The 27,759-nt window shown below is 40.7% G+C and overlaps 1 protein-coding gene across 1 annotated transcript; it reads right to left on the reverse strand.

Annotated features, from left to right (window-relative positions):
* Positions 1-6,440: 6,440 nt before the first annotated feature.
* On the reverse strand, positions 6,441-27,467 carry sar1b (secretion associated, Ras related GTPase 1B). Its single transcript, XM_072446033.1, has 7 exons — positions 27,274-27,467; positions 20,022-20,097; positions 16,642-16,761; positions 15,392-15,457; positions 14,524-14,627; positions 7,978-8,109; positions 6,441-6,810 (listed from the first exon to the last, which is right to left on the reverse strand). Exons 2-7 carry the CDS (start codon positions 20,077-20,079, stop codon positions 6,694-6,696), a joined length of 597 nt encoding a protein of 198 aa, XP_072302134.1. The 5' UTR covers positions 20,080-20,097; positions 27,274-27,467; the 3' UTR covers positions 6,441-6,693.
* Between the last annotated feature and the right edge of the window lie 292 nt (positions 27,468-27,759).

Consider the following 27,759-nt stretch of genomic DNA (forward strand, 5'->3'; position numbering starts at 1 on the left):
GAGACAGGAGCGAGATCGAGACAAGATCGAGACAAGACCGAGATCGAGACAAGACCGAGATCGAGACAAGACCGAGATCGAGACAAGATCAGGACAAGACCGAGACAAGACCGAGATCGAGACAAGACCGAGATCGAGATAAGATCAGGACAAGACCGAGATCGAGACAAGACTGTTTTTAGTGTTTACACCTTTTTAGCGCCGGTGCTCAAAATGATAAGATGCAAATATTTCTCAGTCAAAGGCCTCAAAAAAGAGCAGATTCAAGCTTTAAATGCAGTGTAACCTCTTAAATGGCAACGCAAAGTGACGTTTCTGCAGTTCATTTTACAGTCCGTTCACTTTAATGCGATGCTTCTACCTCAACAGACACAGTTTAGCACATGTTTTTATGCATTACCTTGATATAATATGGACATTGTTATTTGCTACACCTTTAGTCGTTGAGCATTTGCAAACCTGATCCCTTTCGACACGTTTTAATGACGTAAAACTGCATTGAGACTTTGTTATTTCGCTCTAAACTAGTACGTCCCGTCTCTATTGTTCACTAGTGTCAGCTCCATTCATAAAAACACCGCCAGTTCGGGTTTTGTTTGCTCCGAGCCATTTGTACATCTACACAAGACACAGCAAACACCTCAGCATTGAAACTGTACCGAACGGATCCAATGTCTGTCCACAGAAACCAGTAAGTAAATACAAAAAGTACAATTGAGGGAAAATGTGATTGCCAATGTTCTAAAGCTCGATTGTCGTTATTCAGATGGAGAGCAGGGTCTAGTGTATCTATTATAAGTCTATGGGAGATCGAATGTTTTTTGGAAGAAATATCCAAACTTCTGACGCACTTAACTTGAACCTTATCGTTATCTGTTGAGTATTGGAACCACAAACCTGCGACAGAACTCTTCACGGCTCGAAGCGCGTTCAACTGCCAACCATCACGACTTTGCGCCACTTTCTGAGGCTGTTGTGACGAAAGTATTTCTGTTTTGTTCATTTGTGCCGACAGAGAAAACGTGCCAGTTTCTGTTTCATGAGGACGGGCCCGGTAATTACACAGATATGAACCATAAATCAGGTCAAACTAAGTACAATCTGTCTCCAGCACAACATGAAACTAGGGATGATCGAATATTGCATCTTGTTCATACTCGTTCAGGGCAAAGGTTTTGAGACATTTTGAATCGATTCCGTGACATGTTTAAAATTATTTGTCTTATCTTGAAATCCAACACTTTACGAGACCAGTCGGACAAAACAAGATGTTCACAGAGTTTTGCAAAGTAATCTTGTGTTTTTGCTGAAGCATTTTGAACTGCTCAAAGCGACAGAACGTTCGGTTCATGTTCAGAAACTGTCGAGTGTTTGGCTTCGTTCACTCTTTGTGAGCTCTTTTTTAATATGTGGTGATTCTTTTATGGGAATGGGCAATGTGTTACAATGTTTTTGTTCAAATGGATCATGTTCATGGAATATGCCCAAATACCGTAAGCAGAACTGTAGACTGCACGTTTTAGAAAATCATGAGGTCTTGATGTGAGATCGACCTTATATTAAAGTGCAAATGACTCATGTTTTTCTAATTATGACTTAGTTTGGTGGGATAGAATCCGTGGAAAATATTTATTATAGTTTTACATCAGTCAAGTGACAGTTTGTGAAGAAAAGAATGACAAACAAAAGTTGAAAATCCCTTTGTGATGTCATCAATGAGCGACCTTCCATCCAAATTACAGGGAAAATTTACGCACAAGACACAATTTTCTAACAGTTCAAACAATCAATGACATGTGTTTCATATTTTTCATATGAAAAGTTTTGTATCTCAATGTAAATTATTCAATGAAATGTGTTTATCGATTTATTTTCTTTCCAGTTCATATCCCCAAAACCATGATGGGTCCGTTTCCCCCTGAAGTCGTGTCCGGAGACCTCGCCTCCTCCGCTTGGACCTGTCCCAGCTGCGCTCACACAAACTCAGCCAAATCCAACCCCCAACCCGACCCCGGTCCCGGTCCACACCCGGTCCAATCGCAGCCCACAGTGGGAGCACCGGACCGGGCTTCAGGTGGAGCAGAGCAGGGGGGCAAAGGCAGTGCACAGACCCAGGCGGAGCAGTTCTCGCGCGGGGAAAAGGCGCAGCGCTGCGGGGTGTGCGGTCACCTGCTTCTGGCGCTGGTTCTGGTGGTCCTGTCGCCCATCATCGCGTTGGGGGTTTGCGTGGCAGACGTAGTGACCGGAGAATGCTGCAGAGGCCACGACGATAAATCTGAAGAGGACTCGGAGATAGACTACTAGACTTTATGAAGTGAACTTTGCTGATTTTACGCATCGGTTCATGCCAGACAAGTGACCTGGTTGCCGCCGGCAGCCATCTTGGTTCTGGTCACTAATGTCAACAAATGTAAATGCCAGTTAATGGCTCAAATATCTGAACAGTTTCAATCTTTTCTGACATTTATACAACAAATCACATTGGAGAAAAGTGCATTAAAACTCAAACGTTGGCTTCACTGCGGAGAGTTAGGTAGAAATACTTATCATTGGTAATTAGCTCAAAATGCTAATAGCGCCACTCTAAATATTAATGAAAGGTTCTCCCGTTTTGCCAATTAGGACGACTTAGTTTGGTGGTCTAACATGCAGTAAATATTTATTTATTATAGTTTTGTATCCGTGAAGTTGCAGGTTGTGAAGAAAAATAAATGTGATGTGATGTCATCAATGTGCGACGCGCCATTGAAACCACAGACAGTTTAGCACATTCAGCAAAATAAAGGCGTTGTATGGTATTATCGTGTGCCAAATCGTAACTGTTGTGTAATTGATATGGGGTTTGGCTCTTGTTTACAGTCTGGTTGCTAGGTTACAGCTGTGGGAATTACCTCTACCTATGTCATATCTGCTGCTCGTGTCCAACCAGGAAGTACAATTATAACTGGGGACAAAAAGGCAAAATGTTTTTTTTGTATGTATTTATTTTCACGCCGGATGTCTCTCCCGTCCACATGATCGTAACTGGACGGGAAATGTTGGTGAAGTGTTTTGCTCAAGGATGACAGCAGGACATGTTTTTACACTCCGGAAAGATGAAGAGATTCAGGGCATTTCACAGTAAACACATCGGTTTGGCTCAAACACTAAATAAAAACGGCAAAATAAAAAGAGAATAATACGTTTGTCTTTAGTGTGCATTTATTCATTTAGTGGTTTCATTCATATAATTTGGTAGTTTAATTTAAACAGAAAATACACATTCAAAAAAGGTCAAGGTTTGTCATCGAGAGCACGATATTATTTTGACTGAATTTTTTATTGATTTTTAACACGGTGGAGCTTTAAATGTGACACTAAACTTACCTTTGTGGCCGCGGCGTTGTGATTGTACTCGGACCAAAGATCATTAATAAAACAAGAACAAATACAACATTCAAATGTATTTTTTTCTTTTTTACAGTACTTATTGTATAACCTTTCAGCAAATTAAGAACGCGCCCTCTAGTGGCAGATACACCACTACTACGCCTCATCTATTTTAAGTCCATTTTATTTGCGCTGCTTCAGTGTTTGAGAAGTAAATAAACGCAGCGAAACTCAGAATACACATTTTGAGTGTTTTGTACCCTTTCATTAGTGATATTCAGTATAATCAAACTGACATTGATGCGTTTGATCGTGTGATTTAGGCTTCACAGCACACAGTACAAGTGAGGACAGAAAACACACTCTTAGGTCTCGTTTTATACACTGTAACGTAATGCAACTCGATATATTCAGTATGCTCTGACGGGGCCGTGATACAGTGAAATACATTTTAATGCACATTTCACACTTGATCACCTTCTGATCGTATATTTACCATTACACTTCATTGTTTTATGTAGACATTTCTGTGTTATTTCGTCGTGTAAATATCTAATGTACTTTCCGTACATTAGATATTTACTCCTTATTCCGTACTTCAATTGCAGGAAACCGCTTACGTTTTCTAATTATGACTTTGTTTGGTGGGACAGAAGCTAGTAAATAAGTGAGTAATAATGACATTTTCTCCTGTAAGTACTATGTGAAAGTAGAATCTAATTACACACTTGGAAGTCTACAACTCGTTTAAAAGAGGAAAATCAGGTAAACTGTTTTTTTGTTTTTAGAAAACCAGATAAACAACAGGAATGCCACAGCGACATCACATTAATACAATAAGTCTTGTGTCGGTGTTAAATTTGATGACCAACACACGACTTATCGGGTATTACCATTAGTCAAATCTCAACTATTGTGTCGTTTCTATAGATTTGGCCATTGCTTACGCTGTGGTTGCTAGGTAACAGTTGTGGACATAGTAGAAACATCACCAAAATTGTCCCACTGGGGAAAAATAGACAACGTTTTTGGTATAATCTTAAAAATAATTATGTATCAGTGAAATGTGTACTCTCCAACTATTTAAAAACATTACTTACCGTATTTTCCGGACTATACGTTTTTCATAGTTTTGGCCAGGGTGCGACTTATACTTATATTTATACTAATATACTGATACTCCAGAGCGACTTAAATGTGTTATTTGTTATTTTCCCACTTGCAACCGCATTTCATACTCCAGTGCGACATGTTTTTTTCTTCTCTATTATGCTCTACCATTTTTTTGCTGGTGCGACTTATAGTCCGGAAAATACGGTAAACAGAAAACATGGTCAATATCTGAACCTTTTTTTTACTAGTTAAATGTATATATTATGTTATTATATAGTATGTTTCTGTGTGTCTGTGTCTGTGTGTGTCAGAGTTTAATCCCAAGTGACTGGAGGAGAAAATCGAAAACTCGTATTTTTCTGAAAATGTTTAAAAGCCTTTATTCAAATATAGTGGATGTTTAAACACGATTAAACTTTATGTGCGCCAAAATACATCTTTACACTGCGGGGAAACAAAACGGCATCTGAATGAAGGCTTTTGTCACCGCTTCACTGCAAAGGAAAACGAGTCGTGACAACTCAAAATACCTCTCGTTTTGAGCTTTTTTTTTTTAACGTCACGGTTTGTACAATTTTGACTTCCGTTTTTCTAAATTCGGGAGCAAAAGCGGAAAATTCTCACCCGAAGGACAGAATCTACCGTAAAGGTCACACGCGATGCAGCTTTAAAAACGGACAAAACGCTTCGCCAGCTCATTAAAACGACCCGAAACACAAAATGAGACTTCAGATCACTTTAACTGATATGGATTCCATTTCTTTTCCGCAGTGTTCAACCCGGGCAACACTCGTAATAGACTTTTAAACGCACTAATAATAATAATCATATTTTTGTTGTTTTATTATTATTCTACTCCAAATTAACTCTCAAAGCCTGTTATTCATTCCAAACATTTATTACATTTGTTTATGATTCAAAAGAACAGCATAGTCCCGCGGCCTTTCTGTCGCTCTAATAACACATGATGGGAATGAACTCCATGTCGTTTTTCGGGACGAGAAATCCGTTGCGAATCATCCGCTTTTTCCAAAAAACGGCGATTAATTTTGGCATGTCTTTCTCGCTCCGTTTAACTGGAAAGAGTGTAAAAAATAAGAAGGCATGCATATAGTTTGTGTAGTAATGCACGTATAGATTCGAAAAAGGAAAACCGTTTTGGAAATGCAAAAATCCGTGTACGATGTCGGGTACACTTCATGAATGTACGGCGCCCCCTTTAGGAGGACTCAATATTTTGGCCCGTTTTTTTCTATTTTTAATACAGGGCCTGCAAAATATGTCCAGAAAGCAATATTAATATAGACATTGACTCATTGAACACACGTATTTTTGTTGTAATTTTGCCGTTTCGATAAATATGTGATACTTAAATGTGCGCAAAAAAACAATTTAAAACATCACTTTTTGGACACATTTCGAAGCTCGTTCATACTTGGTCACTAAATCCACCCTGTTTGAACTACTCCCTCCTTCATTGTACTGCATCGAGTCGTTTTTCCGGGTTAAATATCCACTTTCCCGTCGCTTAAACTACGGCAAATTAATCCTACTATTGAAATCCCCCGCTCGGATTATCACCCATCCGCCCCACAAAAAAAAAAAAAAAACATACTTTCTGCCCTTTTCGGACGCCACAAACAAAAAAGGAAAAACAAAACCCCACAGATGATTAAAATGAAGTTCCAACACGTCGTACGAGTGTCGTTTTACGTGGCTGTGTTGAGTTTTTTATTGAAATATTGGAAAAAAATAAAGAAAGTGTATGAATGCATGTGCTGGTTACAACTATATTTCGTAGGTGGGGAGATAAGATTGTTGTGAATTAAACCCATAATTTTATACATAAATTTACAGCGATATATAGCGTAATCTACACTGGACAAATGGCAGAAGAGGCGGAAAGACAGACACTAGAAAGATTAGAAAAGTCGGACTTGTTTTTTTTTTTGTCGTCGTTTTGCGGTTTTGCGGCGTCGCCCTCTTGGAGAAAAAAGAAAAAACCAAGAGAGAAGATTTACATGAAGTGCAAAATGTCCAACCGTTTGAAGTCTATGGGGGGGGGGGGAGAGAACGGCAGATGCTTATGGCTGTAGTGGCGGCGTTTTGGTGAATGTGTAGCGCTCGGGTGCGGCTCCCCCTGGTGGTTGGGTGGGGGAGGTGGGTCGGTCTCGGCGGTGGTCCTGGACGTCGCTGTTGTTGGTGGTTTGTTTAGTCGATGTATTGGGAGAGCCAGCGGAAGCCCTCGCCGTAGCCCTGCCGCTTCAGCACACTGCACATGAACACCTCCAGGGGGCGCGTGTTCAGGTCCTTCAGAGGAATGGTCCCCTGGAGAAAGAAGAGGGACGTAAGTAAACGCCAGGCGGAGCTTGACGTACGGTAAAGGCGCATATAGAGTTAAAACATGTTTCAGCTTTAAACTTTAAACACAAAAACCCTCAAACACGTGATCAATCTTCTACTGACACAACTTAAAGTGCACTATGTAACTTTTCTGGTGGAGGGGCCATTACCTGTTCGTCTCCCTGGGAATGCATCTTGTATTTATTCAATTACAGGCATTTTGAAGGCTAAACTACATCTAAAATATTTACTGCGAGGTGCTCCTGTAATTTCAGCTGAATGCACCTGCGATTTTATTTCTATAGCGATGGATGATTAATGCCCTACTGAGGAACATCCACGTTTCCACGGAGACCCTCCACAAAAAAAGTTACATAATTAATCTCCAAGTCTGTCAGTTTTGCAGTTCTGTTACAGTTTTCAGTCACGTTAGAATGAGGAAGAACATTATAACACATACATATAACAGTACAACACACAAGCAGTATAACACATAAACATTACCGTATTTTCTGGATTATAAATGGCACCTTTTTTCATAATTTTGGCCGGGGTGCGATTTATATTCTGGAGCGACTTATATGTGATATTATTTGTTATTTTCACACCGGCAACCGCAAGAGGGCGCTCTAGGTTCTAAGCAACGCAGAAGAAGAATCTGCACTTCCTCTGGAGTTTGTGGAGTTGTTTAGAAGTGACACAGAGGAAGAAGAATTCAATGGATTTAGTGATTTGGGGTAATACTGATGCTTTGGTAAACTTGTTAGCATGTTCTTTATGCTATAGTTATTTGAATAACTCTTAATATGTTACGTTAACATACCAGACACTTACCACAGTTCTGTCTGTGCGTCATGTCTGTGTTAGCGTTAGCATACGTACACCTATTCACCATGTTCTCTCATCTGTTATTATTTTAAATTGCATTTCAAGATGAAATGTCTGTTCTTGGTCTTGAACTTTATCAAATAAATTTCCCCAAAAGATGTGACTTATACTCACTTATACAGTGCGACTTGTATATGTTTTTTCTTCTCTATTATGCATTTTTTGGCTGGTGTGATTTATACCGTATTTTCTGGACTATAAATTGCACTGGATTATAACACATAAAGCCCTGTGTGGACTTCAGTGTGGCGTGCCGGTCAGTACCTTTCCCGTGGTCTGTCCGTAAAGGCCAAAACTCTCCCTCAGCCGCTCCTCGCTGATGGCGTCCGACCGGTCGATCTTATTCCCCAGGATCAGGATAGGCACGTTTCCAATGGTCTCGTCTGTCATCAACGCCTGGAACAAAACACATTCACCATTAGAGAGGAAACTAAATATTAACTCTGATGATGAATTCACGCTGAGGAACAATGACGTGATGTAGTTTTGAGAGGCTACATTAAACTGCAATGTGGAAATAATCAGGATTTGACATAAAATAATATAAACATTTGATCAGAGCCACAAGCTCTCCACACAAAAGATATTAAAAATGTCATGTTGCACTAAAGTGCAACAATAATCTGCTTTTAAAGTTCTTACATAATAAACAATATATAATAACATAACATTTTCACCAATTGTGAGTCGTTTTGGTATGAAACTATTACATTTAACACTAAAATCCAGCTAAAATGTTGCGTTTCCACAGAACATGCAGTCATCATTTTAGAGGTAGAACTTAAACCAAGTGCATTTTTGATCAGGTATAGAAAACATTTCTTTTAGATTTCCAACTGTTCCAGGAGCTTTTGAAAAGTCTAAACTGCTAAACCTAATAATAAATAGATATTGAGCCCGATGAGGGTGGTGTCGTCCGCAAACTTGATCAGTTTTATGGCGTCGTGGCTGGAGGTGCAGCAGTTTGTGTACAGGGAGAAGAGCAGGGGAGAAAGTACACAGCCCTGTGGAGTTCCTGTGCCGATAGTTCGCTCGTCTGAGACATTCTTCCCCAGCCGCACGCACTGCCTCCGATCCATCAGGAAGTCAGTGATCCACCTGCAGGTGGAGTCAGGCACAAACAGGATCCTGGCATAGGTTCCCAGGGAATCCAGATGCTGCAAGATGAAGTGGAGTGCCAGGTTGATTGCGTCGTCCACAAACTTGTTAGTCCTGTAGGCGAACTGCAGGGCGTCCAGCAAGTGGGAGATGATGGACTTGAGGTGGGGGAGGACCAGGCATTCAAATGACTTAATGACTACAGACCTGTGGCGCTGACGTCTGTAGTCATGAAGTCCACTGATCCGGGGCTTCTTGGCGACAGGGACGATGATGGACGACTTGAAGCAGGCTGGGAGGGACATGGTATGACTCTAGGGAGGTGTTAAAAATGTCAGTGAAGACATGGGCCAGCTCGCCTGCACTGTGCCTTAAGGTGGCCGGGCCGGGCCATCTGGTCCAGCAACTTTTCGGGGGTTGGATTTCTGAAATAGTCTGCTCACATCCTGTTCCTGGACTGTGAGAGTGGTGGGGGGACCGGGGTTGGGTTGGGTTGGGTTGTCGTCTGCGGAAAGGGGGGCTCTGGGCTTGTAATTGGTGAGAAGCCGGAGCCCACTCCACACAGAGGCGGGGTTGTTGTTGGGGAACTGCTGCTTCAGACGCGTATTGTACGGAGATCTAAACTACAGGACTAAGCAGCTGAGTAGCAAGAATCGGTTTCTGGCACAGTAGTTTTATCTGAAACCGTTATAGTTACAGCAGTTCTCCCAAGCTTAAAGGTGCAATGGACGATTTTTCGGCGATTTGAGAACGCAGGCGGTAGTGCACATGCACACTCCCCCGTGCGGACTGATACAACACACACGTGTGTTTGTTTATTAGCGCGATGGATCGCATCGCATCTCTCGTCTCCCGTAGATTTCAGTCCACTTCTGAGTCAGCTCGAACAGTCTTTCTCCGTCTTCATTTTGCCCCGTACACTGAGGGAACTATATTATGATAGATCAATGCGCTTAGACACGCGGAAATGTGGGACGATCCGCATGCGGCTGCAGGTGAGCGGTAGGTGCGTTTTATGATTGATACGTGGCAGGAATAATCGGCAGTCCACGCCACGAGGAAATGAGACTCAAATTTATGCCCAAAAAATCGTCCATTCAACCTTTAAAAGGACAAACATTAGGATTCTCAGAGCCACGTCACAAATCGAGAAAACGTCACAGTTCGAGGAAATTCAGAGTGTTTTTGATGCTCAAACGACCGTATTTTCCGGACTACAAGTTGCACCGGAGTATATGTCGCACCAGTCAAAAAAATGCATAATAGAGAAGAAAAAAACATATAAGTTGCACTGGAGTATGAAATGCAGTTGCAAGTGTGAAAATAACAAATAAATATAGCCGCAAGCGGCAATGATTGGCCCTCGCCACGACGCCGCAAGAGGAGGGGGCGCTAACGCGCCCCAATTGTCCTTTTATTACATCTACTGCTGAATCTGTGACGCTGTCACATCTTCTCCCCTTTGTTTTACCATCAAAAAGCAATTTTATTTTGAATTCTTGGCAAAAGAATCTTTGGGTCACTGAAAAGCGCTAAATAAATAAAGGTTATTATTATTATTAAAATGTGCGGCTTTGCCGCACAGACACCGTGACTCTTAGAATAAAAATGTGGATAACTTTTGATGGTCCACCCCTGAAGATGAGTCTCACCAGATTTCAGGTTAATATGTCTAACGCCCTAAGAGGAGTTCATGAAAGTCTAAAGTGTAAACATGTTCAGGCGATTTCTCCATTGGAATAACATGGAAGGTTTCGGTCATCGTTACGGCAAAGCCATAACAATTATGACATGGGTCTCATTGACTTTTTTGATGGGGATGCCAAAATTGAGTTGTGTCAAATTTCATATAATTTCGCAAAACTAAATATTTAACCTCCATATAAAATCTGTAGGGGGCGCTGTGGCTCCAAATTAATTTATTTCACTTTAAGCAGGTTTAGGGCAAAGAGTTTAACAACTGATTCTAATTTGACGCAATTCGGACTTTATCTGCGCAAACGGCAGAAATGTTAAATTTGGGAGATTTCTGAAATTCTTGCTACAGTTTGCGGCTTCGCCGCACAGAGACCGTGAGAGGTATCAATGTAATTTGGATAACTTTTGATGTCCCACTCCTCAGTAGCATTTTCACCAAATTTCAGCTTTTTAGGGCCACCGCCCTGGGAGGAGTTCGTAAAAGTACGACGTTTGGAAAAACTCCGAAGTCATGTTTAGCCATTTTTGAAGCAATATGGCCGACATTTGGTTGGGCGGACGGCGTTGCCGTAATAATATTTTTTACTTCTCTTGTCACCATCTACCTCTGCGCCAAATTTCATGATTCTACGATCAGATTTTTTTTGGGTCATTTCCCATCTCTCAATGCATTTTTGGTACATTTGGGGGCGCTGACGCGCCAATTTTTTATTTTTAGAAAAAGGAAATAGCCAGAATGTAGAGAGGCACGATTTTTAGAGGTGTGCTAATTTTTGTGACTTTTCGTCAATGTTCACTGGGTGAAAAATAGGGGGGTTGGTCCCGAGAAGAAGAAGAAGAAAGAAAGAATAATATTCCGATGCGAAAACAATGTTTCCCATTTTTCAAATATCATGAACTATACATTTTCGGAAAGCGCTCGCGCTTTCCTACCTCATGGTGTGGGTCCCTGGTCACTGACGGGTACTTTCGTTAATTTTGAGTGGGCGCCGCCCACTTTGTGTTTTTGGCCCTCTATACAGTAATAATGTTCAATTTTTGCATTACATGCTTATATGCACGGAACATGCAAGATATGGGGAATGTATTCGTGAGCTACTTAGCGCAAATGAGTGCTTTATAAAGCACGCCAATTTAAAGCGCTCGTTTAGTGCGTACTTTTGCACGGCCTTACGAGAGTAATAGGCCTCTCGCCAGCTTGTGGCGCTCGGGCCTAATAATCACATATAAGTCACTCCGGAGTATAAGTATATAAGTATAAATATAAGGCTACCCTAAATAAATTGTCTGTTTGCTGTAACGCGAGTCAACATTTTTCAAGTGGGTCGGACGGTAGGCAAATTCTTATTTTTTTTTACTTTGAAGGCAAAAAAAAAGATAAAAATTTTGCCATTTTTTGAGTCGGAGTGACCACCAGGGGTCAGGCTTCAACAGTCAATGACGGAAAACGTCTCTCTCAACCTGATCGGGAGACTAAATCACGATTTTAAGACATTTCAATCGACCTTTTGTACGCCGCTATCCTTTATTTTGGTAGCGAAGGCGAGCAGGGGGAACATGCGGGGTACACGGGCGCCGCCATGTTTGTTGTGATGACGCTACTGGGCGTGTGTCAATCCCAGAATGCATTGTGTAAAACACCCTGACAGAGCCTGGCATGTCCTATGGACACTAGAGTGGCGCCGACAGAGACAAACCAACTTGTTTAAGGCAATTTGTCGTCATTAACTCGCGGTCTGTTTCGTTACAGATGCATGTGGGGGAGTGACTATGCAGACGCAGATGCGTTGCGCAGTGCGTTATCTTTTCTATAAGGATGAAAAATAGGATAACAAGCGTGATAAAAAATATTCAACACGGCAGTTTAGGGAAGTCCAGTCGGTGAGACGGCGAAATAATTGAAAAATAAAAGAATGACGTTTTTTCAACAAAATGCTGATAAAAACATTTCAGTCGGCTAGTTTCACACTGGGTCGGTCGGGTTACGGCAAACAGACATATTATTTTGCTCAGCCTAAGTATAAGTCGCACCCTGGCCAAAACTATGAAAAACAGTGCGACTTATAGTCCGGAAAATACGGTAGTGTGAATGAAGCTAAATTCTAGTCTAGCTGTTCTTTTATGAAGGAACAATATTTGAACAGGGTTAAGATCTCAACAAAGTCAATTTTACAAAATATGTGTCCTTTTTAATTTTTTTAAATTTTGTTTCTTAATTTTCCTGGTGCAGGAACCGTCTTAAGAAACATAAACACAAAATCAATATACTTATTTCTAGGGATGTTCCGATCCGATCACGTGATCGGAAATTGGGGCCCGATCACGTCGTTTCAGACTTGATTGAAATCAGATGTTGCGTCCCCGTTCAGTGATCGGATATACATTTTACTCTTATTAGTGTTACCAGCCTGACTGGCCCTTTAAGAGAGAGGGGGGCATTGTGGGTAGCCCGGAAGCGTGTTGGTGTTTTACGTTGTGTTTTCGGAGCGCTCGTGTGACGGTCCATAGGCTCTCTGTCTAGATCATGTAACTTAAAAGGTGGTATGGACGATTTTTTTCAGCAATTTTTTTATCATATTTCCTTGTGGAGTGGATAAATCATTTGTCCTGCCACGTATCAATCATAAAACGCACCTACCGCTCACCTGCAGCCGCGTCAGGCTCGTCCCCACGTTTTCCGTTGCCGTTGCCTAAGCGCATGGATCTATCATAATATAGTTCCCTCAGTGTACGGGGCAAAATGAAGACGGAGAAAGACAGTTCGAGCTGACGCAGAAGTGGACAGAAATCTACGGGAGACGAGCAATGCGCTCCGTTGCGCTAATAAACAAAACGCACGTGTGTGTTGTATCGGTCCGCAGGCATGCGCACTTCCGCCTGCGTTCTCAAATCGCCGAAAAATCGTCCATACCGCCTTTAATAAAATTGTGTTGCAAACGAGTCATATGCCTGTTCAGCCTCTGCCTGATTACTGCGTAGAGGAAGAATGTAACAATAGTTTGATCAGCGCGATACATTTCAAGCTTATTATTAGACATGAAAACCGAAGTCTCTCACCTCCGTATAATGCATGAATGGATCACAACATTTTACACTTTGCTTATTTGTTTACATGCCTGCTGGGTATTTTAAGTTGATCTGGTATTTTAAGTTGATCTGGTATTTTTATTTAATTCAAATTTTGCATTATTATTTCTTATTCAAGCTACCTCAAAGAAAAGTGTTAAAAAATAAAGTAAAAATTGGGGGCAACCTGTTTATGTTGCATTTGTGCACTTTTTTATTGTGTTACGAAAGTATCGGATCGGGACTTTGTATCGGCAGATACTCAAAATCAGATGACTCGGAATCGGATCGAGGCCAAAAAAACCTGATCGTAACATCCCTACTTATTTCCCACCGTCTCTCTCGTAGCCTTTAACCGCGACTGTTCAGCCCCTTAACCTTTTTTTTTTTTATAAAAATGCTTTTCCTTTCTTTTTCCTTTTGGTCGGCACTATATTCACATAATCTTTTTATCTTATATTTTGATCTTAATTTATTGCAAAATTTAGCTTACCTACACTGATAAAGGGTCTGGGTTTACAGGTTAATAATTTGGGTGCGTGTGTGCATGTGCGAGTGTGTGTGCATGTGTGAGTGTGTGTGCATGTGCGAGTGTGAGTGTGTGTGCATGTGCGAGTGTGTGCGTGTGCATGTGCGAGTGTATGTGCGAGTGTGTGTGTGCATGTGCGAGTGTGTGTGTGTGCGCATGTGCGAGTGTGTGTGCGAGTGTATGTGTGTGTATGTGCGAGTGTATGTGCGAGTGTGTGTGTGTGCGCATGTGCGAGTGTGAGTGTATGTGTGTGTATGTGCGAGTGTATGTGTGTGTGCCAGTGTGTGCGAGTGTGTGTGTGTGTGTGTGTGTGCATGTGCAAGTGCGTGTGCAAGTGCGTGTGCAAGTGCGTGTGCAAGTGCGTGTGCAAGTGCGTGCATGCGTGTGTGTGCATGTGTCGTGTGTTGCATGTTCCTTACGTCGAGTTCTGCTTTGGACTCCTCCAGCCGTGGGAGGTCCGCACAGTCCACGAGGAACACGATGCCGTTGATGGCCGGGAGGTAGTTTTTCCACACTCTGCGAGCTGCACATGTACAAACAAGACGTTATTGCTCTGCCTTTGACCAGTAAAACATATGAAGTATAAATGGAAATGGAGTTGATATGGTGAAGGCAGTTTTGATCTAATATATAATTTATAGTAAGAAAATAAAACTTTCAAACAACTGCATTTTTTAGATACATTTTACAGACATTTTACATTTGTCTGATAATTAAACCTCAACTACTACGTTTAAAGACATCGTTTTATCGACATCGTCCAGCTCTAACACCTAATAACATTATAAACTCTCAATCATTCAATCTAAAGATCCTCTGACTCACTGAACTAAAATGCATTTAAGATCAACATATTTAGAATTTTTCTAAAAAATAAGATAAAATTAGATTTGAAAAAAAAATAAATAAATAAATAAATCACAGAATTTTTAGGTTTATAATTTCACTTCCTGGTTGTAGTTGATGACATCACACTAGGAAATTATCCAACCAACACTGGGGGAAAAAATGATTTAACATTATTGTTCAGAGTCAGAAAAGTTGTTTCTTTGTGTAAATTCTGCATAAACTTTGACTGAAACGAGTGTCCCTGGTGTGATGTCACTTCCTGTCATTTTCAACAGATTTTTCAAAGTGTTCTCCACAAATACCTGCTCGATTGGTGTAAAAAAAAATATTTATATGCACAACAGGTAAAAATGCACCAAATAGAGTCAACATTACAACATCATAGGCACTATAATAAACAAATCATCGATGCAACATTCTTTTTTGTTGGCATCTGACCTTGTGCGTGTCCTCCAAGGTCGAATGTGGTGAAGGTCATGCCAGCGATCGTCAGCTCTTCAGAGGCTGAGGAGACACAGGTTTCACATTTTACAACGCGTCACTTAAGGACAAATACTGTGCATAGTTTGTATAGATATTGGCCTTTAAACATGCTCTAGTGCCTTTACTTTGGGGAAATTAAAAAAAAGTCACTAAGGCGTTTCCCACTCCAAGAACTGACCCTTCGGCTCCACCTACTAGCTACTCGCGGCACTTTTGAGTTGCTTCTGCAGTTCCAAGTTTTCTTTATAATATAGCAAGTGTATTTTCCGATCATCACAGCACCGTATTTGATAAAACCGTTAAAACCGTGTTTCATCTGATTAAGGCCATTTAGGTTTAAAACAAGCAGTAAATATGCGTAAAACCTTTATACTAATACTCCCCCTTTTGGACCCGCACCCACAGTTTGAGAACCACTGCTGTAATCAAGTCTTTCCCTTGTACTTCACTGATATTTTAGTGCCCAAACACTTTATTATACATTAATAAAACTGGAGTTGCACAGAAGGCCGCACACTTACAGTGCATCGTTTTTACTACTTCTTGCCTGATTTTCAAACTGTGAAAGGACGACGCATTTAAATCTGTCCGAACTGTTTCTAGAGCTCACGAATCCTTTGACACATCATTCATATTTACATGCATGACTTTTTAGGCATGTGCACATCTTTAAAACGGCTTTTTAGACGTTCGTTTGGATAAAGAGTAAACAAAGACAAACCACCCAAAAACAGCTGCCAAAACAAAAGCGCTACAAATATATGACAAAAATAATGTAAAATCACTGCTATGAGGTGAGTGTAGATTAAAAGGAATATATATTATCAGTTCAGCCGTTTTGAACAGGAAGGCATTGGATTTGTTTGCATTATTAAGCCGTTTAGGTCAATGTTGCAGTTAACAATGAACAAAAAGTAAAATAATGATCCATTTATGTTATAGTTTAATAATAAGTTTCTGAAAAAAAAAGTCTAATACGTCTCTTTTAAAGTCTAATACTACCCACCGCTTTAATACATTTTGTTTCCCCCCATTAAGTATTGTGCAAAAGCAGCACGTGGCGACAAATCAGACTGCCGCGCGCTGTCTGCATCTGATGATAAATCGTTCAACCGTGTCCGCCCCAGATTCACTTCTCCATCTGAAGAATCCATTTGTAAAAACAGATACAAAGTGTTAAAAAGTCATCAAAGGCTTGCACTCACTGGGATGTAAGGTGGGCACGTGCTGTCCCAGTCTGTCGTCTTTGAGCATGTGCAATAGTGTCGTTTTACCGGCATTGTCCAGGCCCAGAAATACTAACTTCCCCGACTTCTTATACAGTCCTGGAACGGAGAATAGGGATTGAAAAAGAAAAGAAAGAAAGAAAGAAAGAAAGAGGGAAACATCGTTATTTTTCATTGTCAGTTACGTAAAGAAAAGGATTGGTCAGACTTTCATTGAATTAATTAGAACTTTTGTGCGGACACAGTTCAATTAAAAAAAAAGCTTGTCATCAGTTTAAATAATGAATTAATTATGTGTTTTCACATACAAATACAATACGATACAAAACAACACCAATAACCTTAACGTCTTGTCGTCTTTACTTGATTACAGTCCTAATAATATGGAGTATGATTGCAATCTATCAAAAATGTGCCAAAACCTCCCTAAATGTGCCTAGATGCCTTTTGAATGGTTGAAGAATGGCATAAAACATGATAGAATAGTAAAATGAACCTAAAAAAGTACAGAAAAATCACATTATTCTCATTATTTTAAATAATACATGGCAAGTTGTTATATTTTTCATATGTAACTGCTCATTTTGCAGGTTTTAAATAGTTATATTATTGTTATTATTGTGATAGTTTATTTTTCTGACAAATATCCCACTGTTAAAGTGCCCCCTACAGGTCGGACGACTCATTGAACTAAATTGCAGTTAAGATTAATATGTAAACATGTTATCCAAGAATAGCAATTTTTTTTAGGTTTAAGATTTCACTTCCTGTTTGTAATCGATGACATCACACTAGGAAATTACCCAGCAAACATTGGGCCAAAACTTATCCAATGTCACAATTTTTCTTATTTGACAAATATAAAAATATGTGAGAGTGACTTTATTTTGTTGACCCTAACCCTTAAAAAAAAGTTGTTTCTTTATGTAAATTCTGCATAAACTTTGACTGGAATGAGTGTGATGTCACTTCCTGTCATTTTCTACAGCTTTAAAACAAAATTCTTCACAAATACCTGCTTGATTGATACAACAGGTATAAACAAACTAAATAAAGCAAACATTAGAACGTTGTAAAAACCTGTCATAGGCCCTTTAATCATAATAGTTGTGATATTTAACGTGTTCATCAATGCAGGTGAAGCCTCGTCTTGCACACATGTAGTTAAGTATATAACTTTATTCAACCACTGTTACTTAATCATTTTAGTTTAGCGGTTCATATTTCAAACGCTCTTGAACTTCTGACCCTTTTGGCCAAACGTGTTGACGATTCCTGGATCGTAAACGCCCCACGTGGACAAACAAGCTTCAGGCGACGCCCGTTTCCCTCTCTTTCAACCCAGCGCTCGTCTCCGTTAGCAACACATGTTTATGCACTATACAGCGGCCCGAAAGTGTGACTCGCCTGGACCTGTTGGGAGACACCGGTCTGACGGGAGGAACAGGAGCGGCCGCTTCACCGGGGCAAGAACTAACTGTTCAAACTGTGCTCTGAACTCTGAACTCACACTGGCAACGGCACGTGAGGATGCCCTGCGCGGCACCGGCACGCGAGGATGCCCTGCGCGGCACCGGCATGCCCTGCGCGGCACCGGCACGCGAGGATGCCCTGCGCGGCACCGGCACGCGAGGATGGCGAGGATGCCCTGCGTGGGTGGCACGGCACGCCCTGCGTGGGTGGCACGGCATGCCCTGCGTGGGTGGCACGGCACGCGAGGATGCCCTGCGTGGGTGGCACGGCACGCGAGGATGTCCTGCACGGCACCGGCACGTGAGGATGCCCTGCGTGGGTGGCACGGCACGTGAGGATGTCCTGCGCGGCACCGGCACGTGAGGGTGTCATGGGCCCTGGTACATCGGCACGTGAGGATGTCATGGGTCCTGGTCCATCGGCACGTGAGGATGTCATGGGCCCTGGTCCATCGGCACGTGAGGATGTCATGGGCCCTGGTCCATTGGCACGTGAGGATGTCATGGGCCCTGGTCCATTGGCACGTGAGGATGTCATGGGCCCTGGTCCATCGGCATGTGAGGATGTTATGGGCCCTGGTCCATCGGCATGTGAGGATGTTATGGGCCCTGGTCCATCGGCACGTGAGGATGTCATGGGCCCTGGTCCATCGGCACGTGAGGATGTTATGGGCCCTGGTCCATCGGCACGTGAGGATGTTATGGGCCCTGGTCCATCGGCACGTGAGGATGTCATGGGCCCTGGTCCATCAGCACGTGAGGATGTTATGGGCCCTGGTCCATCGGCATGTGAGGATGTTATGGGCCCTGGTCCATCGGCATGTGAGGATGTTATGGGCCCTGGTCCATCGGCATGTGAGGATGTTATGGGCCCTGGTCCATCGGCATGTGAGGATGTTATGGGCCCTGGTCCATCGGCATGTGAGGATGTTATGGGCCCTGGTCCATCGGCATGTGAGGATGTCATGGGCCCTGGTCCATCAGCACGTGAGGATGTTATGGGCCCTGGTCCATCGGCATGTGAGGATGTTATGGGCCCTGGTCCATCGACATGTGAGGATGTTATGGGCCCTGGTCCATCGGCATGTGAGGATGTTATGGGCCCTGGTCCATCGGCATGTGAGGATGTTATGGGCCCTGGTCCATCGGCATGTGAGGATGTTATGGGCCCTGGTCCATATACAATAAGCTGGAACAATATTATGTATCGATTTGCGTACGTTTTCTTTGCAATAGTGGGACAATTTTAGATTTTTTTGTAGCATAACATTTGAGCTGCAGAGGGTCAAATAAGAAACTTTTGTGACTAATTATAGATTACAGGACTATATTATAGGACTTTTAATCCTTTTTTGAATTAATATTTGGTTTATTGCTGTGCTAATACTACCAATAACGATGTATTCTTATTCCTCTGCTCTGGGCCCCACCAAACACTCACTGCACAATTGTAGAAAGCACAGAGAGCACACTTGTTTTTGTCTGTTAAGCGTTAAAAGACTTAAAGGAATATTATTTTGAGTCTCATTTTACCTGCGTTGCACCAATGAAATTTCCCCATGTGGGACAATAAAGGAATATCTTATCTTATCTTATTTCCTTGTGGCGTGGACAGCAGAGTAAGTTCTCCCACATGTCAATCATTCCCAGCGTGCTACTGCACACCTGCAGCCTTGTTCCCAGGATAGCAGCGCGTTGTGCATTCTAATGTTTTGCATTTACAATTACATTTACATTCTCTTCACATTATAAATCAGATCCAGGTCCAGACAGACACTTTGTACTTCCACCTGAGTACTAATATTTTGAAGTGAGTTTACCCCACCTCTGGTCCTTTCAGGGGGGCTGTAGGGGTCTGAGGTACTCGCAAGCTGTTATTTTACTCACCTAAAAACTGTAGTACACTATTGAAACCGCTATAAATCCAGTCGAAGATGAAGGACATATCCGGAGCTGGTGAGTCCTGCGGGAAACAGACAGAGTTAGCAACACTACGACGACGACGACAAAGAAGACGAAAAAGGAGAAGGAGAACAACAACAACAAAAAAGCAAAGGTAAAACTCTAGTGCACCACCTGCTCGTCTCCACGGAGATCTTATTGCTTTGCCTAGAATGTTCCACAGTACTCAATATAAAAATGTTGCCCCTCTTCTTAAAAAAAATATAATAATAATTTAAAAGGAATGATAATAAGAACAAAAAACAAGAAAAGTGTTGCTCATCATTTAAAAAAATAATAATAATATTAATAAAAAATAAGAAAATAAATATATATATATATATATTAAAAATGCTGCCCTTCTATCAAAAAAATAATGAAAATAATAATAATAGTAATTAAAAAGTAATAATAATAATAATAATAATAATAATAATCTTCAAGACAGCAGTTTCGTTAAACTGGATTCCTGCTTTCCTTAGTTTCCACCTCTGGCCCACATGACGTAACCGTGACGCAACAGCGGCCAAAGAGCAGTGAGCCAAAGAGCGCTCATGTCCCGAGCCGTGGCAGAGTGGTTAGCCTGTGCAGGTCAAATCCCAGCCTGTGTGGGGACCTTTTTTGGGGTCTGCAGCCGATGTCACCCAAACATAACAAATGATTTCTTAAATAACCCTTAATCATACGTGAGGTATTACGTCACTTTTTGCACATCATATCATAATATAACAAGCTATCGTCAGTGGATATATGGCGGTTTATCACTGGATCACGTCTCTATCACGCTCATGTCTGCTTTTCTTCTATCTCCATTTTTTTCTGTGTTAGTTATTAAAGTTATTAAATAAAGTAAATAAACCCGAGTGTGCCTTCTTTCTTGTTCTAGACCCCGGTGGGAGGTCGACCCCAGTGTTTCCCATAGAACTATATGGCAGAACAAGCGATTTTAAACTAACTTAGGCTTGTAAACATCTTATTGCCTAGATTTAATTAAATACATTTTGAGGCAGTACAATTGTATACAAACGTACATTTCTGTCATACTACATTATTGTACAGGATGTTTTTGGTGGAAACATGGAGCACATGGAGCGAAACACCATAGTCTCCTCTATCCATGGGGAAAAGGAGCGTTTAGGACCCTCCAACAGCTCGGCCCCCTTCACTTACACTTACTGAACACTCACTTACACTTACCGAACACTCACTTACACTTACCGAACACTCACTTACACTTACCGAACACTCACTTACACTTACCGAACACTCACTTACACTTACCGAACACTCACTTACACTTACCGAACACTCACTTACACTTACCGAACACTCACTTACACTTACCGAACACTCACTTACACTTACCGAACACTCACTTACACTTACCGAACACTCACTTACACTTACCGAACACTCACTTACACTTACCGAACACTCACTTACACTTACCGAACACTCACTTACACTTACCGAACACTCACTTACACTTACCGAACACTCACTTACACTTACCGAACACTCACTTATACTTACCGAACACTCACTTACACTTACCGAACACTCACTCACACTTACTGAAAACTCACTTACTGAACACTCACTTCTGAACACTCACTTACACTTAGTAACCGTGCTGCGTAACCTTCAGAGTAAAGTGCATAATTTTACATTTGCTTACATTGTGCAAGAGATTTACAGCAGGCTGAGAAATAGATTTTCAAAGGGGGCCAGGGAGGCCCCCCAGCAATTTCAGGGGCCCACAAGCGCGCGCGGCATCGCGGCGTCATAAGAACAAGATAAATGTGTTGTTTTAAACCTCGTTATTAGCACGTAAAACAATTTAAAGTACTTTTATCTTTTATTTGATATGAAGGAAGAGCACAAATGCTGAATTCCTATAAACCAGAGATCATGATCTTTCAATACTGTTTAATTCAATATAATAATGTTTCTTAGATACAAAATAAATACTGTATAGAGCATTTGACACAAGGAAATCTTGTGGAATATATAAAATCACAGCCTACAAAATAAACTACCAACATATATACATTGCCCCGATGCCAACAAGTCCAAAGGGGGATTGCGGACTGAGTAGAGATTGACGCCCGCCAACCTAGGGGCAAAATTAGAGCGGGCATTTCCGAGTACAACCGAACGCAGCGGCCAATCAGATGCCCGCTTTCATCGAAATTAGATCACGGACACCGCTCGGCCAATGAGAAGCGAGAAGACTGCGAAGTGGGCATGTCTGTCAAAACGAAACTTAAGCGAAGAAAATGCCCCAAATATGGCCAAATTACTAGTTAACTCTTGATTTTTTTCGAGGAATTTAGATACAGGGCACGGCGGGCCCCCTCCTAATTCAAAATGTGCCACGGACAAAAACACAAAACACATGGACTAAACCAGGACTAAACGACAACTGAATCTGGTCTAATCACAGGACTGAACTTGGACTAAACGAGGACTAAGTTCAATTTATCTCCCGTGCATTTGTTTAATTGCCGGTGTTTTTATTGCAACAGCTTTTTACAGCGGGTGGGTTCGCCTCTTCACGGATCTGACCTGTGACAGTGGTGTCCACGTTAGAAATGTCCCGATTATTGTGAGAAAACGCGTCACGATTTAATGATTGTTCACGATTATTGTCATTCCCGTGGTCCGACTTGTTATATTTCCTCATGTTTTGTGAGTGGTTTTACAAGATTAAACTTTCTGAAAGACAAAATACAGTTAAATGTGACAAAAACAGCCAGAGAAACTCAAGTTCTTTACATTTAGGTCTATTTTTTTGGGCTGTACATTGAACAGCAAATACTTTTTCTTCAGAAATTGTCAAAAGTATTATTATTTGATAGTTACGATTACCTTGGCATCCCTAGTCCCCTGCTTGTATCCATGGAAACAAATAAGTTTGACGTGGAATCACAAAAAATCCCTGGCAAGTCATAACATCTCCATGGAGACAAGCAGGTGGCTCCGTCATCAGTGTGCCTTTTACAGCAAAACATATACACAGATGGAAATATTCATACAATACAAATATTTAATTAAAATTATGAAAGGTTGTTGCCATTTGGTTTCAGTTAAAGTGTGAAGCATGCGTTTGAGTCTGTATTGTCGAGGCAACAAAACAATTGAGTTAGTTATCAATTATTTCAATAAACTAGGAGTCATAAGTCCTAGCTAAAATTAATCGAATTAGAACAAATTGACAAGTTCTTGTTTTACTTCTCAAACTTACAAGATTATATCTTGAACAGGGCTAGAAAAGTGATGAAACAAGCATTTAAACGATGAATTCATGTTTAATTATCAGATAAATGTAAAGGGCAAAGGGAATCACAAAAGTGCAGAAACTTTATTCTTAGTTTTACTAAAAACGATTAACTCAATATTCAAATTTCTTCAAAACAACATTCAGGATATTATCTACATTTCCACACATCGCCAACCTCTAAACTCACTTTTTCCACATTGCATTACATTACAGCCATATTCCTATTTTTAAAGTATTTTTAAAAAAATGATATGTACAATAAAAACAGGAAACAAAAATAAATAATACAATTCTAAATAAAGAAATAAAAATAAAGCAAAGTAAGTCCCACAGTCAAGTCCCATATAGTCCAAAGTTTATCGAATTTGTCCATTTCCAAATTTAATCCAAATGTCATTTTCCCCCTCATTACATTTACCATATTTTCCGGAGTATAAGTCGCACCAGCCAAAAAATGCATAATAGAGAAGAAAAAAACATACAAGTTGCACTGGAGAATGAAATGCAGTTGCAAGTGTGAAAATAACAAATAATCTCACATATAAGTCGCTACAGAGTATAAGTATATAAGTATAAATATAAGTATAAGTCGCACCTCGGCCAAAACTATGAAAAAAGATATTTAAAAAAAATACGATACCTTTTCCCTGCCTTATTACAACACGGATTCAAATGATCACACGCCTCTAAATCCTACAAATAAAACCCTGTGCATTGAAAGAAGGCCGCCCGAGTTCTTTGCAAATGTAAAGTTTATACATTTATCGCAGCGCGCTCCTGGCACGGCGTTTGCCCGAGAGCGTTCGTCACCGTTCAACACGACTCCAGAGAGACTCGAAAGACAAAACGTCGCTCATGGCCGACAAAAGCTTTTTCACCCAGACGTCACGGAGGATTTACGTTTGAACGGATCTTTTGTCGAATCGGACACCAACGTACGACAAAAGAAAATACAAAAAAATAAGCTTTACTTTATCAAAACTGACCAATGAAGGAAAACTGGGCAAAATTTGTGGCTGAACTGTAACGATGATGTCAACTACATTTTAAGTGGTCTCACCTGTCGTTTATGCATTTCAAGTCTTTTTTTTTTTGTCCCGTCAACCAGTTTGATCTGAGTTTAGTCTTGATCTACTGCTAGTGTGGTACTTAAATCTTTATTTTCAATCAGTTTAGTCCTGATTACGTCCTTGCATGTGTAGAAAAGCCCAACCAGGGACAGGGGTTGAAAACTAGCGCTGGCTATAAACTCTTGTGTAACTATGTACGACTGCATTGTCCCTACCAAATAAATCAATAAATAAAAAAAACTTACTAAAATATGACCTGCTAAACTAAAAGACTGTTGTTTGGTCAGATATTTGCGAGTAATTTGTTATATTGCAGCCCTGACTAAAAGAAAAAGGTTCAAACTACATTCTAAACACAAACATTTGTTTTGGATGGCTGAAAAGAACAAATAACTGAACATTAATTAAATGAAAGCTTGTTTGTATAAAAAAAAAACATAATCTAATATGTACCTCTAATACAAAACAATTACGCTATGATTTTAAATAATTAGTCGGTGTAACATTAGCCTAAGTTCAATACGTTTTAGTAAAGGTAATACAACAATGAACTGGTAAAGGACAATAAAATCCAGTTTTTCATGATCACTTGGTGCAAATTGAGTCTCAAATGACTAAACTGAAAGGCAGTTTATAGTTTTTTCTAAATGATAAACACAGTATAACAGAGAGGCAGCACAATATACCACAATCTAATCAAAATTTTAGTTGCTGCAATTACCAAATCACAAAGGCTGCAATTACTGTACTTTTCAGGCGATACAGCCACACCTGTCAATAAGCCGCAAGGGCCCATATTCTACACATAAACGTGGTAGTGATGCGCCTTTATGAACCGGGGTTCTCGCGGTGCGCCCGCGGTCTGAGGGACTAATTAGACAAATAGTTCAGTGAATACGAGTCTGATTGTAATAAAACACAGCATTTTGAAGCTTAACAAACAGAAAACACATCACAGCTGTCACAACTGTCCTCTGCTGTCCCCCTCTGTCCACTCTGTCCCTACTGTCGGCTCTGTCCTTGATTACTCTGTGTGAGCTGATTTATCCATGTCTGTGTCTTCACATCTGGTTCATCTGCTCCTGAGCTTGTGCTTATTGACTAAGTGTTAAGTTGTAACATGAGACATTTACACAAATATATGGTCCATGGTAGTGATGCAGGGGTCTCAGAAAGTCTCATTTCAATGTGGCTCTAAACTGCAGATTGCCGTATATCGTAGGTCCGCGCTCCATGTGTGTCTTTGCATTTTGCCGAGTCTAGATTCACTTCCTCATTAGACTAATTTCTCTGTGAAGATGAGTCTGATTGTAATAAAACACACAGCATTTTGAAGCTTAAAATACAGTGACCACTGTCCATTGATGTATTCTTCTACAGTGTGTCAAATGCTTAAGCTTACTGCTAGAGTGCCCCCCCCCGTTAGCCAGTAAAATGATATAATTTTATACTTTTAACTTAACCGCACCATTGTATGGGCCGCAGGGTTCAAAGCAGGGGGGAAAGTAGCGGCTTAAAGTCTGAAAAGTACAGTATTTAGATAACAAAATGTCCTCCACAAAGAACAAATGATCTTGTCATTTTTTTTAGAAACAGTCTTGTTGAATCTGTAGTTTATTTCTCGACAAACATGTTCTGAAAAGACCAAAATGCATGTGAACCTTTTATTTGTTTATCAGCTCAAATGTCTGCCTTTTCTCAAATGTGAATGTTCAGAGTTGAGCAGTGAAGTCGAGTCTGAACAGAATCCTACTTTTTCAAATCTACTACTAAATTGCATTAGATTAAATTCCTAGGTGTTTCAGAAATTTGACATTTCCATCTGAAGAAGTCTTTCCTGAGATGGACCACTATTTTTAATCAACCAGAGAGTCATTATTAGATACAGTTCAGACTTTAGATTTGCTGTAGTGGGAAGTAAAAAACAACAACTATCAACTAACGCTTATTTTTGTAGTCAACTAGTCACTGATTTCTGCATTTTAACCAAATAAAAGGTTGAAATATTGCCACCGAAGGGGCCTAGACAGAGAAATGGTTTATTCTCTTTGACATTTTCATTATGCAATTATCTTTGTCATAAAATGTTTTTGGCATGTGTTTTAGAGTTTAGAACCATTATTAAAATACAACTACTTTAACAATGAGTAATAATATTCCAAAAAACATATTTAGAAAGAGGAAGAGTTTACACTTCTGTTCTATGAGTTTTAAAACGTAAAATGGCTGTGCTGACTTATTGACCTATTAAATTGTATTGTCAAGTGTATTACAATACAATTTATAAGAACTACTTGTGATGGTCAGTTCTTCTGTACTGTAATGTCATGAACTCTCAAGAGCAGTGTCAAAACGCTATATTTGCGTTAGCCGTATCGCAATCTTAATGTCACCGGTTTCTTAAATATTGTCAGGATATCACGGGACGACATAGTTTAGCTTAACTGTAGAATCTGGATGGAGTGAACGCGATCGCGGTGTAGTTTTCTGTAATAATTAAGTGAAGATGGCTAACAGGTTGCTCAGAAGAAGCCTCGGCTACGTGTCATATTCTCCAGCAGCGGCGTAGCACCGAGCGGCTAACGTTAGCAAGAAACCAAATATTAGCCGACAAAACCTCCAAAAAGCTCCGGCAAACGACACAGCAAGTCGTGTCCGGTGTGTATACCACATGATCAATAAGACGCACACAATCGGCCCTTAAAACAACTTTGTGGCGTGAAATGAGATCAGATGTCATCGTTGTGTTAGCATTAGCAGCCGGGCTAATATGCTAACCGACGTGCCCGATCCGTCACCCATCCCGTTCTCTCGCTGGTTTTTCAAGCTGTATTCAGTAACTTACCCGTTTTTCAGACGTAGATCGGTGGTGTGAGAGTGCTAGCTCGTATATTCATGTAAAGACAGGCTCCTCGAGTGATGCCAGGTCCCCTTTTCGTGGATTTTGCGTGTTATGTTACAGAGCCACGATACTGCAATGGCTGAAGACTAACAACTCTGCCCCAAAAAAACTCCAGCCCTGCGGCTTCCTGTTTGTTTCACACTCATTAGTCCGACTGAGAACGCTTCTGACACACACCAACTTTTAATGACAATGTCCAGATTGTCTTTTTTCATTCAACCACTGCATATTGTAACACGCAACCACCAAACAGACTTTTTTTTTTACCAGAGAGCATTATAGTTATTGACTTTTTTTTTTCAAACGACGAAAAAAAAAAATCTCGTAATAACGGAAAGGTATCTCGTAATTATGAGTAAAGTATCTCGTAATTATGAGATTTATTTATTTTTGGCTATCCACTAATTCTTTTCCGCTAACGTTATGTGC

Source organism: Eucyclogobius newberryi, unplaced genomic scaffold (assembly GCF_026437365.1).
Source record: "Eucyclogobius newberryi isolate DKJ021-1_F unplaced genomic scaffold, fEucNew1.0.hap1 SCAF_15, whole genome shotgun sequence".
Taxonomy (NCBI): domain Eukaryota; kingdom Metazoa; phylum Chordata; class Actinopteri; order Gobiiformes; family Gobiidae; genus Eucyclogobius; species Eucyclogobius newberryi.

Excerpts from the sequence above, each read along its gene's own strand:
- sar1b (XM_072446033.1), bottom strand. The coding sequence starts at position 20,079 with ATGTCCTTCATCTTCGACTGGATTTATAGCGGTTTCAATAGTGTACTA. Across the intron at positions 16,762-20,021 it reads TAGTGTACTACAGTTTTTAG|GACTGTATAAGAAGTCGGGG; the intron begins GTGAGTAAAATA and ends TCTCCGTTCCAG. Across the intron at positions 15,458-16,641 it reads CGTGCCCACCTTACATCCCA|CCTCTGAAGAGCTGACGATC; the intron begins GTGAGTGCAAGC and ends GTGTCTCCTCAG.